The sequence below is a fragment of the Haliotis rubra genome, unplaced genomic scaffold (assembly GCF_003918875.1).
Source record: "Haliotis rubra isolate DU_JTF1 unplaced genomic scaffold, ASM391887v1 Scf57, whole genome shotgun sequence".
Classification (NCBI taxonomy): Eukaryota; Metazoa; Mollusca; class Gastropoda; order Lepetellida; family Haliotidae; genus Haliotis; species Haliotis rubra.
The window spans coordinates 634,140-650,071 of NW_025767268.1; the positions used below are offsets into that span (position 1 = coordinate 634,140).

General features: G+C 39.3%; 1 protein-coding gene across 1 annotated transcript; it reads right to left on the reverse strand.

The window, feature by feature from the left end:
- Positions 1 to 4,100: 4,100 nt before the first annotated feature.
- LOC124254274 (sodium- and chloride-dependent creatine transporter 1-like) lies at positions 4,101 to 13,846 on the reverse strand. Its single transcript, XM_046688189.1, has 7 exons — positions 13,684 to 13,846; positions 13,303 to 13,481; positions 11,162 to 11,296; positions 6,029 to 6,128; positions 5,568 to 5,623; positions 4,535 to 4,702; positions 4,101 to 4,244 (listed from the first exon to the last, which is right to left on the reverse strand). The coding sequence occupies exons 1-7, from the start codon at positions 13,844 to 13,846 to the stop codon at positions 4,101 to 4,103; spliced, it is 945 nt and encodes a 314-aa protein (XP_046544145.1).
- Positions 13,847 to 15,932: the final 2,086 nt, after the last annotated feature.

Genomic DNA, 15,932 nt, shown 5'->3' on the forward strand with positions numbered 1-15,932 from the left:
TGGGTATTTAAATATGAATTCAAAACAATTGGTGGGGAAATGAATGCCAACGTAACAGTTGCCAGTTGTTTGGTCAGAAAATACTGGGAAACGTTCTGGACGACCCAGCGTGACGTCAGATGGTGAAGACAGGTCGCTATTGAGGCTTAACCATTCACAAGCACTGTTCTGAAGCACCACTGTTTATCATTTCTCCTGGTCTCTACGAGAACAATCTGTACCAGGACAATCGCACAAGAAGAGCCTGGTACAACCCTAGAACAGTCATCAAACTCTCTGCCGATGAAAGCGGATTCCTTCTTCTTGTAACTGATGGACGCTTGAGAGTTTGGAAGCAGCGGAACATAACAAAACCACTTATAGTCCGTTTGGCTTAAAAGCGGACCGATGAATTGCAATCTAACTTGAAAACTAATAAACATAAAATACTCAATGAAACAATGATCATAATCAAAACGTCAGACCAACTCTATGAGGGTTTTTTTTTTTGCAGAATTTATGTCCTAAAAATAAAAAAGTTGTTTAACAAACTATCATTAAAATATTGACACAGTTCACTATTTGTTACGAGGGAGGAGTGCAGAGAAAGGGACAGCCAGGTGTGCGAGACAGGATGGAGACGGCACAGCACAGGTTAATGAATCAATAACTTTGTCGGCACTTGTGCACGTGCTTCTCTAATTTACTCACTTTAAAATTGCTCGAGTCTGATCTGATCTGTTCCAACACGTCCAACAAACCACGTTGGTGGTTAGTCACATTAAATTGTCGTCACGTGACCCCGCACACATGCAGAGGCAATTGTGGCTAGTCTTGGTGCAAAGTTGCTTCCAACTCATGCAGATTTTGAATAGGTGGCACACGCTCTTGTATCCGCCACCCGATAGAGTCTCAAATATACTCCAGCAAGTCAAGGTCGGGACTCATGGCAGCTTATGGAAGGTCAGTCACTGCATTATTCTGAATGAAAGTTGTCACTGCACGAGAACGATGTGGCCCAGCGTTGACATTCATGAATACGGAAAGAATTGATACATTTTTGGCGGAATTGACAGAGACGGCTAGCCAAATAGGAAAGTCAGATATGGACCTTATGAGCGCATTCGTTAGGAGACTGGATGGCAATACTATCAACATATATTGATTAAACAGCCACCTGTGCTGAATTAGGCAGTCTCATTTGCGCGACTGGCTAGATCGGACATCCCTCAAATCTGCAGACTGTACAAAGGTCATGCTAGCAATCGCTACTCAAAGATGACATATTACTGAAGTTTCAGCAAAACTCGCTCCGGTATCGCCACCGATCAATGCTCACAAGTCACGATATCATCAACGTCCCTAGTTCCCCAGACAATCCCCCAGGTATACAACTCGACCGTGGCAGACCCACTGCTCAATCAAAGGATAGCATTGAAGGACACAACATGGCCCGTGGAAAGCAGTGTTCCAGATGAGTATTTTGCTCATTCTGATAGGTGTCGCGCACCTAACACTCATGGGTAGAAATGTTGTATTGAAGTCACTACTACTTCCAAAGCTTAACCATTTGTTTAGTAGTATTCCTAGCCCCTCTAAAAAAAATAGTGGAAGATTTTCAAAAGAAGTGTTATCAATTCATTTGGAAGGGAAAAACTGACAAAATCCAAAGACATATTATATAATTACCACCTAAATATAGAGGTATCAGCGCTCCTGATGTAAAAACAGTTATTGCAGCACAAAAAAACTGAGTTGGATTAAGAGATTAATCTACAGCAATGTCATCTGACAAAGCTGGTTTCAGAATATATCATGGATTTGAATGTTCTTTATTCAGCAGATTCCTACTATATTACAGAGAAGATTACTCCAAGCATTCCAATAGGTTTTGGGAAGGAGGTACTCTCCCTATGGTCAACATATTTGTACTGTTGTGATAAGGGTGAAAACAGTGATGAAGAGATCATGTCACAATTTATTTGCTACAACAATGCTATTAGAACTTGGAGTGAAACTATTTATATACAGCAAAGGCATAAAAAGGGTGTAACATATTTTAGAGTGAGTGAGCGAGTTAAGATTTGAGCCATGAGCCATGACTAAAAACAAGTAATAACTTTAGAATAAATAAAGGTATATTTTAATAAACCTGCCAGCGAAGAACAGTAAAACCAGCTAGAATATCACAGATATGAATATAAAACTAGAATGCAACTCTAAAACAGCTAAATTACAGAAGACAATACAACATAAAAACAGGCTATATTGCCAAGAACTGAAGGTAGATCACCTCACCAGGGACCTCTAGGGAAGTGGCCTAGCATCCCAAACTAGTGGAGGGGTGCCTATTCTCTATAAATTGCCAACAACTGAAGGTAGTTCACCATACCAGGGACCATGGGGAACATATTTTAGAGACATAATCGATGATGATGGAAAAATATATGATTATAAAAAGTGTAAAAAGATATAGCATCAAAGCAGACATTTGACTTGTGAGGGAGTCAAGAAATCAGTGTCATCTTTTATACACCATCAACTCTTGTGTCAGTCAACAAGACTGTTCAGCATTTTATATGAATTTATTAGACCAAAAGTTTTAAAGTTCAAAGGGCTGTTGAAATGGGAGAAGATCATTTAAAAAACGAGTACAGTGACACAGAGTTGAGAATATTAATCTTATGACAAAAAGATGTACACAGAGAAGTGAACTAAGATGGTTTCAATTTAAAATCATTCATAATATACTGAGTACCAATAAGTTATTATCTTAGATGGGATACATTCAATCCCCAGCATGTTCTTTATGTAACGACCCACTTGAAACCATTGTATATGTTTTATATGCCTGTCAGAATGCAAAATCCATACGGAGACAACTATCAGAATGGCTTGCAAAATATACTGAAAGAAACATGAAGGAATTCAATGAAGAGAATATACTTTTTGGATTTAAGGGTATGAATGATAACCCTGTGAATACTATTATTATTATAACAAAATTTATGCTTTACAGATGTACTATTAAAAAAGTCAAACCAAATTTAAACCTTTACAACAAGAAATATATAGATACAATCAAACAACAACATGTACTGCATTATCAAACTGTAAACAAGCAAGCTTTTATGTCTTCTGGTCGACTCTACATATGCCATTCAGCGTATACTATGTCGATAACCCCCATGGCAACTCGGTAGGATGAGCACCTTTGGTTGTTTATAATCCAGACTCCACGCCAGCTCTTAACGCCTTCTTTATCCCCCATGGAATAGAGACGTCCGCTTCTTCACAGTACTTTATGTATGTTCGGGGTTATTCTTTAAGCAGTGGGGGTTTACCATATCGTAACCGTATCATATTTTATAGCTTTTTTATTGTGCTTATACAGGGCGACAAATGGGTTAGTTGGCCTGTGTTAGTGGTTGCAAAAATCATATGGAGACTGACTGACTGACTGAGTTTGGTTTTACGCCGCTTTTAGCAATATTCCAGCAACATCACGGCGGGGGACACCAGAAATGGGCTTCACACATTGTGCCCATGTGGGGATTCGAACCCGAGTCTTCGGCGTGACGAGCCAACGCTTAAACCACTAGTCTACCCCCACCGCCCCCCCATATGGAGACAACTTTCAGAATGGATTGCAAAATATATAAAACCCGTCTTTAGCAACCCATGCTTGTCGTTAAAGGCGACTAACGGGATCGGGTGGTCAGACTCGCTCACTTGGTAGACACGTCATCGTATCCCGTTTGCATAGATCAATGCTCATGTTGTTGATCACTGGGTTGTCTGGTCCAGACTCGATTATTTACAGACGGCCGCCATATATAGTTTGAACACTGCTGGGTGCGGCGTTAAACAACAAACAAATAACAAATCCAATATGGAATTATTCTACACATGTCCTCAGTAACCTTTACTGAGGCCTTGAATATTGAAACTCATATCAAACAACATTTCATCAAGAGGTCCGATGCTCGGTATGGTACTGGCAGAGGAGCAAGAGTCTGGACATTATTAACAGGAGTGTGGTGCTGGAACTTCACGGGTCACAGTCTTCATGAATCAGGGCTCCAAACTCACAATTAGCAGAACACGCTGTCTCCTTTATATTATTTGTATAGGATGTCTTCATTCATTTGGGTATCTCTATCTGCTTCCTTCATTCCCGTCAGTGGCATCAGCCTGACCCCTATGTCAGTCCGGTCATACAAGGGTCCCCAGTCTGGTGTTGGTTGGCTCGCCAGGCGCACACGCTGTAAAAGGGAGTGTTTAACCTGATCATTAACAGGACGTTCAGTTATACTGAATCAAACCCATTTTAAACTAACAAGTATTCTCTTTCACTGGAACTATGTAGGAGAGGAAAATGCTCCAGTTTCAAACAAAAACGTGTAGTAATCTTTATTTGAGCAATACTGCTAAACATGAAAGTGTAAGACAGACTGCATTATTAAATATACGTGGAGTGTGAGCATTCGATAAGGTATTACCATTGAACTGGGTGTCATGAAAGTGTGTTCAAACGTTGCAGTGAAACCTTTACCTGACAGATACTTCCTTTCTTCCTAAGACATTCATACACGAACATGACAGGTATTGGTACTGAAAACCCTACTGCCAAAAGAATTCCCATTATTTTGGCAATATCTGGATACAGGTACTCGCCATAGCTGGGAGGATCGTACCCAAACAAGGAAACGACGAGAGCAGCCTGCAAACCAAGAAATATAGACCATGGTGAGGTTGTACAAAGCGCTCTGAGCACTAAGGTGACTGGAACGCCCATACCATAAGACTCGCTACAGGCTAAGCGCTAAGTTGACAGTAACTACCACAACTTAACATAAGGCATACGACAAAGGACTAAGGTGACTGTAATTCCTATACCTTAATAAAGATTAACCACAGTCGTAGCGGTACGGTTGTTTTGTACAATAGTAGAATGGTACTACCGTGACAACAAACGTAATATATACGCACGTGCTGCTCTGTTAGATATGAGCCGATGTTAAAGCGTCAATAAATATCAAAGCCTCATAGTGAAGGTAAAGGCAACGCATCCTTAAGTGGAATATAAATGCCAAAACCAATTGTTTAGAACTGTGTATCACAAGCTGATTTACAGAACATATTTGCATCAATACTACAAAAGCATTCTACAATTGGTAGAAGGAGAAGATCTGAGGAGATCTGCATAATAATTTGTTCTCAGCAACCCATGCTTGTCGTAAGAGGCGCCTAGCGGGATTGGGTGGTCAGACTCGCTGACCGGGTTCATGCATGTCATTGCATTCCATTTGCAGAGACTGATGATCATGATGTCATTCACTGTATTGTCTGAATATTGCATCGTGTTGCATCAAATAACAATAACACATATGGCAGCTATAATCAACCAATATCAGCCATGATCAACCAACTATATTCTTTAGCCCAGACCCCAGTAATAGCCCCGTCATAAACCTCGAGTGTTGTGGAGTTAAACAACTGACGATCAAACATAAAGACTTGAACAAACCAATATGACGTACAAAGAGAATGACTGGGGTAACATATGACAACAGAAATCTCAGTACAGTTGGAGGACGACGGCCCAGCATCGTTTTGATATCCTTGCTGAACCTCTCAGAACCTGGAAAATACAAAGAGCACACGCAACGTGAAAGGTAGTGCTTTGATCTAAATATCATTTGTCTGTTTTACGACATAAATCTCTTGAACACCGGTAACTGAATCAAAACATGAGAAACTATTAATGGATAGTGATCAGATTCTATATATAGACACATCCTGTACAATGCATGTAACGTTAGATAACTGACCACGTCAGCCAATAACATAGAGGCAAGGAAGAAATGACCTTCACCTTCAATATCAGATATAACCTACAAGGACATTTCTTATTGAAAGCATATGCTATGTTACATACATTTATAGATAACTGATCCGCCAGTCCATGATACCGTAGGTGGGCGTTGCTATCTTAAACCCGAGTCTAAATGGTCCCAAAACATATTTATTCCTTGGGTTCATTTACCATAGATCCAGTAGATGACGACACATTCGAGACAGCCAGTCAGAAACGTATTGAAGGAAGAGGAGTACCAGTCGAGTAACTGGAAGAGGTACACTCCTCCCTGAAATGTTTAAGTTGCACATTTAGTGAACAACCAGCTCATTATTTGTTCGAAACAAACCAAAAATACTTTGAGCTCAAGAATATCAATTTGCTAATTTTCTTGCTGTAATGTAATAAATACCTTGAAAATAAAATTTTCATAAAGCATATTAAAACAAGTATTTTGTAGCCAAAAAATATTGAAATACTGGTATTCTGGAAACCACTGTGTGTTAATGAGTAGAGTTGTCATCGCGTGACCCTACGTCATAGTGGAGAGTTACTTGCAGTCGGTCGCTGCTTCAGTACGTTGTTTAGAAGCTTACAACAGTTTGCATTACCACACAATAACAACGCTGAAAATATGGAAGTGTTGTTCAGTGACCTTACACATATTCATCTATATCAGTATCAGTCTTTGGATAGTCAAAATACTCATTATAGCAGCGAGGTAGATCTACTGGGTGAAGACGATCAATAACGGAAAGATCAAGAGTCATCAGAAGATGACAAATTCCCCGGTCCTCACAAATTTGAAAGAACCAATCATCTGACCGTTACTTTAAGTCCAATTTGATGAGAGAATTTCTGTCTAATCTTTCCATCCGTATACAAAAGTAGTTATTGAGCTATGGAAACAAGAAACAAATTCATATTCTTAAAATTCCTAAATAGCAAAAAGCACCACTTTAGCCTTTGGTTAATGCATGAACCCGATTTGGATGAAAAGTGTCTCATGGTATTTGAGCGGTGTTCCAGGAACGAAATCCACCCCACCCCCGTTTGTGGCTTTGGGGTGAGTTTACCTGTACCTACAAGTTTAAGGTGCCTACAAGGTAACTAATCTTGTTAGGAAATATAAGGAACACGAATAATTCATTCACAACTGCCTTCAGAGTCTTTTGGATCACGCATATATTCGTCACGTTATAATTTATCGAAAATGTACGCCACATTCCTACTGTCTATCCCTAAAACAGCGTTTGTTCACACAATAGCCCGTGGGTCGTGGGGTTAGAACAGTTGTTAGTCGGCTTTGAGATAAGAATAAAGTCCGTTTATGACCTTTGTGGGTGTAAATGTAAAGATTGTTGACCATTTGACATATATTATACAATATAACCTCTTGAACCATATATGTTAGTTGTATATAGACTGCCTATAAAGAATACCATTATCCTAACTGATAGAACTCAAATAAATAAGCAAAAGATGTAGATGTATTCACATTTCATTAAAAACGCACTCGGTACTTGCTTGAGTAATTAAGGTTCACGATTTCAAAGTAATTTATAAAGATACTAATGACGTACTGGGAATCTCACAGTGTTTCTGTTTTCGGCAGAGGTGTCTTTATATTTTGGAATGGGATTTTTCGTGTCATTTATTTAATTCAAATTGAACATCAAATTGAACTTACCTCTGTAACAAAGGGAATAGTTAGCAGAAAGCTAACCATACACACACCCAGCGTGGTCAGCGCTCGTTTCGATTGAATCCTCTTTGGTGAAGCTTCCAGAATACCAGAGATAACACATTCAACTGTACCAAACTGAAAAATAATCATACGACATCATCTAATGTCAAAGAGTTGAACGCCAAATATTCTGAAAGATGGAATCGTGATACTTGCAGCAATTCGGACTCTTATTGCATACATTATTTTGAGAAATGACTATATAAGAATGGAATGTATTGTATATCAAAACTTGTAAAATCCGACACTTTCCTAGTTATTGCAAACACATTACTTGTCGCGGATCTGGGGTTTCTGATATACTATCACTCTATTACTCTATACTATTCTGACAATACATTTTGCGTGAATATATTTAGAAGTCACTTTATGGGTGGATGACTTCAAAGTGATCTTCAACCATGATATATGATGCGTATAAGGGGTAAACCATTGTGAAACCAAACTTGTTACATCAAGATATTTGATGGTGTTATGCTCACTTATGAAGACATTTCCTTGTTCCTAATCTGAACCGTGAAGTTATTCAGTAGATTTCCTGGTTCCGACTCTTTACCATGAAGTCATTCAATAGATTTGCAGGTTCCTATACTTTACCATGAAATCATTCAGTATATATGCAGATCCCTATACTTTACCATGAAGTTATTCAGTAGACCTGCAGGTTCCTGTACTTTGCCACTTTGTCAATCAATAGATTAGCTGGTTAGAAAACCTTAATCTGTATGGCTCCTAAACTTTACCAAGGAGTCAACCAATAGATTTCTTTATCCAATACGTTACAATAAAGTCAGTCAATACATTTGCTGGTTCCTACACTTTACCATGGAGTCAATCCCAACGGTGAGCAGTGTGAGGAAGAACAGAACAGCCCAGAGTTGGGATAAAGGCAGCTTGGATATAGCCTCAGGGTAGATGATGAACCCAAGCCCTGATCCTTAAGAACAATTTACGAAGAAAACGGAAAGTTAACGAGAATTATCATATGATTATGTGTGAAAGACGGAGATTTCTGAGAAAGTTATATTTTCACTATAGTGACAGAAATTTGATATGTTCACTGCAGTGAAAATATCCGTACTCATGACTCAACAAAGATTTCTGTCCAGTACTTTGGTGGCCCATAACAAATGGCAGTGTAAGCACATGCATTTCACCATATGTCAGCAATTTCCAGCGATGAGCACTCGAACCGATCAGCTGGTCGCTGCGTCATTCAGTGCATCGTACCTGAGTGAGTGTCAGTAACTGTCCCTCGCTGTGCTGTGTCAAGTTCACGCCTCGTTTCGCACTAGTTTGCATGTTCTCAGAACACAGTTACGAGTTGGACGCGTCCTAAGCTGACATGATATGTACAAGTGATTTGATTTTATTCCATTGGCAGTTTATTACTTGTTTTTATGCTTACTGACACGGTAAATAGTTGAAGTTTTTGTCAGTTCGATTTCACTCGACACGCCATGTTTGATTATGGTTCTTGTGAACGAGTTTTGACGTTTACGCTAAGCCAAAAGGGATCGTTTGATGGATGTCATAATAAGTGTTGATTTTATTCATTAAATGACAGTAAAAGATAGCACGTGATACAAATATGTGTTGTCTCGATTATATGATATTTCGAAAAACCGAACTTTGCCTTATCTGCTTTCCTGAACAAGATGTGAACAGTCTTCCGCGCGCGTTGTTCTTTTCCAGTACAGGGCCTACATGGTCGAAGCTCTCTTAGCGCTAAGATAGTCGTAAGTGCCATACAATAACATTAACTTACGACTATATTAGTGCTAAGAGAGCTTCGAAAATCTAGGCCCTGGGTGCTCTACACTTGAGATAGCTGAGCAAATGTATATGTATGTTTTATACACTGGTTTATTTCATGTTTGGTACTCGGAGTTTCATGCACGCACAGACACAAGTGTTCTGTGTGTCAATAATCAGACAAAATGAAATAAAAGGGAACGTTTTGAAGCAATCAAACAGAAGCAAGCGAAACTCAGGATTATGTAACCACTGTATTGAAGGGAAGTTCCAAGCAACTTGATTTCAGTTTGTCTGATGATTGCCACACAGAAACATGAAATAGTGCAATGTATCAAACATACACAGACACGCCCGCACGCACGCACACTTACACACACACTTCATATAACATACATATATACATACATAAACGGGTGTCTTTTAATATTGTGTATGGTGGCATTTGTCTTCTGTCTCTATCCAGCTAGATTTAGTCCAAGTGAGTGAGTGAGTTAAGATTTAACGTCACATATTTAGTCCAAGAAAACCTGTAATTCACTGGAGTGTATAATTACCCAGAACTTATGCTGTAACTAAAACAACAATGTCCCAAAGTATGTTCTCCAGGCGGAGACGAAGGTGCAGTGAAACACAATTGTGTCGAACTTACTGTTGTCCCGAAATAAAAGCCTTCCATCCTAATCACTATTTTGTCATGAATGAACTAGACGTATTAGGCTCAACTTCGATAATGTTTGACGTGATTTCATTACATGAGATCAGTGATGTACGAACCTGAGGATACGACTTCAGATATGGGTACCTGTGCTTCAGTAGCCATAAAGCCCAGAGTAGAGAAGACGGTGAAGCCACAGAAGATACAGCTCAGCTGGCCAATGATTGTTACCAACACCACATCCCTTAATTTAGAAATACAAACCTTATGTTTATATCAAAATAATTTAAACATTATAATCTAATAAGTTCAAATCTGGAGCATCGATGGTAGTGACAGTAATCTTCAAAATGCAGGTACTGATTAACATATTTATTTAGTCATTCAATTTTCCAAATCCATGCCATATAATGTATTTATTGAATGTTTGATCTTGAGTAGAATTTGATTACCTGACACAATTATTGTTGAAGGAGTTGAAACTGCCCATTGTGATGAGGCCGCCATACGTTGTATTCAGCGAGTAGAAACTCTGCAGTAATGCCTCCAGCCACACCTTCCGTCACCACAAACTTATTAGAGGTGAAACCATTTTCATTGGTCCAAAGAAGGCGTACATACTTTTCAAAGTTAAGTGTCTAGACACTATCACACTACGTCCAAATTTCGAATTTTAACCAGACCATGAAACCATGAAAAACACTTTCACGAATATTAGCGTGTTTGCAAAAGTACATAACACTAGTAAAAGAATGATCTTTTTCTAAATCCATGTATAATCATAACATTCGGTTTCTAAATAATATCATATTTGTCAATATGATACTTGTCATCATATTTCAGTTGCGTAGGTCATTGATTGTCTTGCCTTGCTTCATTACATGCAAACCACCATCCTAGACTTGGGTATTATTGGATTCGGCGTTTAACAGCAAATTAAAACATACACGTGTTATATTCTCTACCAGTAGTTCTCTACACAGTGCATTTCATGACTTAAATAGCTATCAATTGACAAGCACTTATCCACCCTCATTTAATTGTTATCATAAAAAATCGCCAGATTATACTGGTCTTGAAATGACTAGTACGGTTTGAAAACATTAAATGGATTACATATGCCTGTATCCTTCAGACAGATCAAGTAATATATTACTGTTACCTGGACTGTCAGTAGTTTTGAAAAATCCGGCCTAAGGAAATACAGAAGGCCGTCCACCGACCCCGGCATCATGCACGACCTGATCAGCAGCACCGTCAGCAGGATGTATGGCAACACGGCCGTCACATACACTACCTGCAATATAGGATTACGGCACTGTACAGGGCAAGCAGCACGAAGATTTATCCATACACATATAGGCTTCAGTTACATTAGAGTAATCAGCCATCGTCTAATACCCGTGAAGAACCGGGTTAGAACTGGTCTTCAGCAACTAACAGGATCGGATGGTAAGGCTCGCTGACTTGCTTGTTACATTTCAGCGTATCCATTTGCTTTCATTTATGCTGATGACAACAAAGGAAACCTTGTCTTAAGCGTGTTGGAATTCTATGACTGCGGATTCGAATCCCTGATTTCCTGATTATAATTATTTTTAGTTACAAATTGTGAAAAATCAAGTAAAGAACATCAACTCTCGATAAAGGTGAAACCTATGGCTTTCAAACAAAGAGGCCAAAGTGACTACCTTCTTTCTTTGGCATTGTACAACAATATTACACTTACTTTTCCAACTGATTTGATTCCCGACATCATACAGAGGAACAAGATCGCCCAGGATGCAGCTGAGCACAGAAGCAGGTGGGTCTGGACCGAACCTAATGTTTCAACGCCATCGGAAACCCTTATAGCATTATATCTGCAGATGGAAATGGAAGCCTTCTTATTTAGTTCTCTCTTCACACTTCTTCTATGGACATTTGTAGAGCGCAGTAGTAACTCCACACCTCAAGGGCATGCTCTTTGCGTAACAGTAAATATGTACACTATATACAGGAAGAAGTGTTATAAGATTTAGTTGTGGTTGAACAAGAATGTTTTGAGTCTTGATTTAAAGATGGAGATGGAAGGAGATGACTTGACATGGAGAGGTAGTGAGTTCGGGGGGTTACCAGTAGTGAAAAAACAACATTTAGAATAACTGCCAACATTCTTCAGAGGCTGTCAATGTTTCGTTCGGTTTTCTCCACGGAGGGATGATTCTAGGGTCATTCATCAACCGGTGTAATGACAAAAAATTACAAATGTGCCTGCGAGTGCAACTTGTACATCTCATTGTAGGTGAGTGAGTGAGTTCTGCTTTACGTCGCTTTTAGCAATATTCCAGCATTATCACGCTGGGGGACAACAGAAATGGGCTTCACACACTGTGCATATTACTATGGTACAAGCGCCAATATCATGCCAGTATGCATGAATATGTCTACTTTGGTTGTCATTACTGAACAAATGACGGGTTATGTCTATCTAAAGAAGAAAAAACATATTTAGACCTACTGCCAAAATTCTTCAGCTGCTGTCAATGTCTCGTTCGGTTTTCTCCACGGAGCGGTGATTCTGGGGTCATTCATCATGCGGTAATTGCTGTCGTTGTAAGTTGTGTTACTGCCGATATCATCAGTGCATAGAGCCGTATTCCACCAGTTGTTGCAAGTGGTCCAAGGTAACATGGGCCAAAATGATTGATACAGATAGTACAAGGTCCACACAATAATCAGATTGTAGGAAATGGAACTGATGAAACACACTACGGCCTGTGAGATGCCAATGCCTGAAAAGAAGAGACAATAAAGAGGAAAGATCTCATAGTAGGAGGAGATGCCATACGCCATCAAAATTTAAAAAGTAAGTGATTTTATCAATCGACACATATCCGCACTAATTATAACATATGAACGAATATCATCTTTATACCGTAAATAGTTCACTTTAATGAGTACATTATCGCTGTGGCCTGATAATATCGAGTCAGGACTAACCAGTCCAGCGACTCCTATTGTCAACAACGCCCAACACCGTCCGACTCGCAAAGAGTCTTGTAAAGAGTCTTGTAATAGATCTGGTCAACCAGTGTGAACAATTCTATCCCGGAATCTCGACGATGTTACAACTATTGACGATGAATCGCAGAACCATATGTCATTGTTCTTGACACCGAAATATATGAAGAGTTACGACTACTAAGTTTCTGCAGCATTTCACGTCTTTGACTTAAACTGATCTTCTTAGAGCATGTAGGCAAATACAGTACTGACAGTTTAAATATGTTCGTTAAATCATAGATAAATTCCTCATACTACTTTGCCAATAACTCTTTCACATGACAAGAGGTCAGGGAAATCCTGACCTTTAAACAGCGGGCACATGTCCCAGACATGAGCAGCGCTCCTGCTGGAGAACTGGCCAATGGACACCTCGAGAAAGAAGAGAGGAACTGCGCAAAGAAATATCCCACAGAAATAAGGGATGAGGAATGCACCTGTAATAAAGGAAATGCAAAGTTCAATGAAAACTTTCTCCAAGTACTTCAAAAGACGAGCTGAGGTATTCAAATTTCACTAGTGTTGTGCCATGACTAGATGGCACTGGTAAATTCATTCTACAGAGACACCTTAGAAAACACGGGTAGCCTTGAATTATATACATCGTAATAAACCATCATGCCTTCCCAGTATACACACCTCCACCGTTTCTGTTGCAGAGGTAGGGGAATCTCCAGAAGGTTCCAAGCCCAACAGCAAAACCTATTTGAGACAAAATATACTCTCGCTTGTTTGTCCAAACTTCTCTCATCTGTCCCTGCTCACCAGCTTCAGCCTTTCTCCTTTTCTCACCGTGAGACATGGTGATATTAGAAGATACTTGTTCTCTTGGGCAGCAGTAGGCTGGATTGAAGAGAGTCACAGACTGAGTTAATATTCATACGTATTGTGTTATGTTCTGAGAATCTATTCAAGGGTTAGATTACAAGCTATCACACAAAGGACAGGAGACGTATGTTTACATTTAGAAATAGCCTGTTTGAGTTCATCAGATCAAAGAGCGTTTTAATAACAACATCGTATTTTTCAATACATCTCTGTTTTATCCAAAACGAACAAAATTTTCAGAACTAACGAACTGCTTACGTTTTCAGTCTTCCAATGTTTCGAATTGTTTTTACCAAAGGTAACATCATCTCAATATCAACATTAATTAGACCGACTAGAGTTGAAGTAAATGGTGCCACCCACACCCATCATACATTAGACAACAGATTGTGCCATGCTCTGTCGCTTGAAGTATGACGCTTAGTGATAAGTGATGAGTCTGACACAGCAACAGCAGCAGCAGCAGAACAAGATGCCACCGAGTCTGTGGTGTCGAGGCAGTTTCTAAGATGAAGAAACATGTCACCTCTGTTTGTTTACGAGTCTCCTGTAATGCTGTATGACTTCAGTGTTTGATGATGCTGTCGTGTTTTCGTCGTCGTTTTGAAGTACTTATGGAATGATGACATGAGCATGGGTCCAACACAACTTATTCAATCAGGTGCTGGTACCATGATGCATTTTGTCAAAAGGTGACGTCATGTCACGAGCAAGCAATGACGTCACGGGGCTTCTGTTTACAATATACTATTTGTAGTACCTTGATGACAGGTAGCTTTAGCTACCAACACCAAGCATATTGTGTTATTGAATATATACTTAGTTCCAAAAGAAACGTGACATGTCCATTTGAAATCAGAACTGTTATCCCACATACACGCTTCTTGCCACTATATGCTTTGCACAAAACGGACCAAAGAAAGATAAAAGGCATCAGCAACGACAGTGGATTTAAGATCTGATGAAAGTTTTATTGTGTCCAACCTGAAGAGTGTGCATTAGACACGTTTAGAAGCTTAAGGATTCGATGTTGTCAGTACCTGGTATGACCACCATTATTGTTTATCACATGAGTACACCGTCTTCCCATGGACATGAACAAACGTCGAATGAAAGCATGGGGAATGTTATTGTACTCATTCAACACTGCATTCTCCAACTGCCGCCGATTTTGAGGAGGAACTGGTCTTTGACAAAGGCGTCGGTCCAACTCGTCCCAGAGATGTTCCACTGGATTCAAATCAGGACTAAGAAGTGGCCAAACCATTGTCTGGAGGTGGTGATTGGCCAGGAATTGTCCTGTGATAATGACCGAGTGGGCGCGGGCATTAGGTTATCTCCCATTTGACAGACACCCATTTGACAGACACCCAATTGACAGACACTGAACTAGAAGGTTAATTAGGGTAACACCTACGGGTATAATGGAACAGTCCACTGTTTAGTGAGTAGAGCAGTGTGAGCCTGAAACAGGTTCGTTACTGAGAAGTTTGATTGTAGGTAAATAGAACTTTGCTGTGTTTAAATGATAAATGATTTCTCTTCTCAAAATTGTTTTTTACTATCAATTACTATCGAATATAAAAAACAAGTTTGTCACTGAGAAGTTTGATTGTGTTTATTGATAGAAAAGCCCCCTCCCAATAATAATAGCATATGTACAACAGAAGTTTACTGAGAAAACGTTTTGTGGGAGAGATATAGATATGTACATATTTGAAAACATTTTGATTTGCAGTAAATGAGACATCTGCATTGCCATGTAAGATACGATTAATACAAATCAGTGTTCTAATTTTAACAATACTTTCTAAAGATTGTAACAGTTTATGTCTTTGAGTAGTATACAATGGCCATTCAAGGACGTAATGAAAAACATTCTCACATCCATGGACACATTGACATGATGCGTAATATTTTAAATATTTATTCTAAATAAATCGTAATTAAGTGCACTCGTCATATACTACCCATCAAAGGTTTAGACTCACTAGTGTAAATGTAGCCACTTACTTCAGTCAACTGTTCTAAACTTGATTTTGCAAAATATTCCATACCGT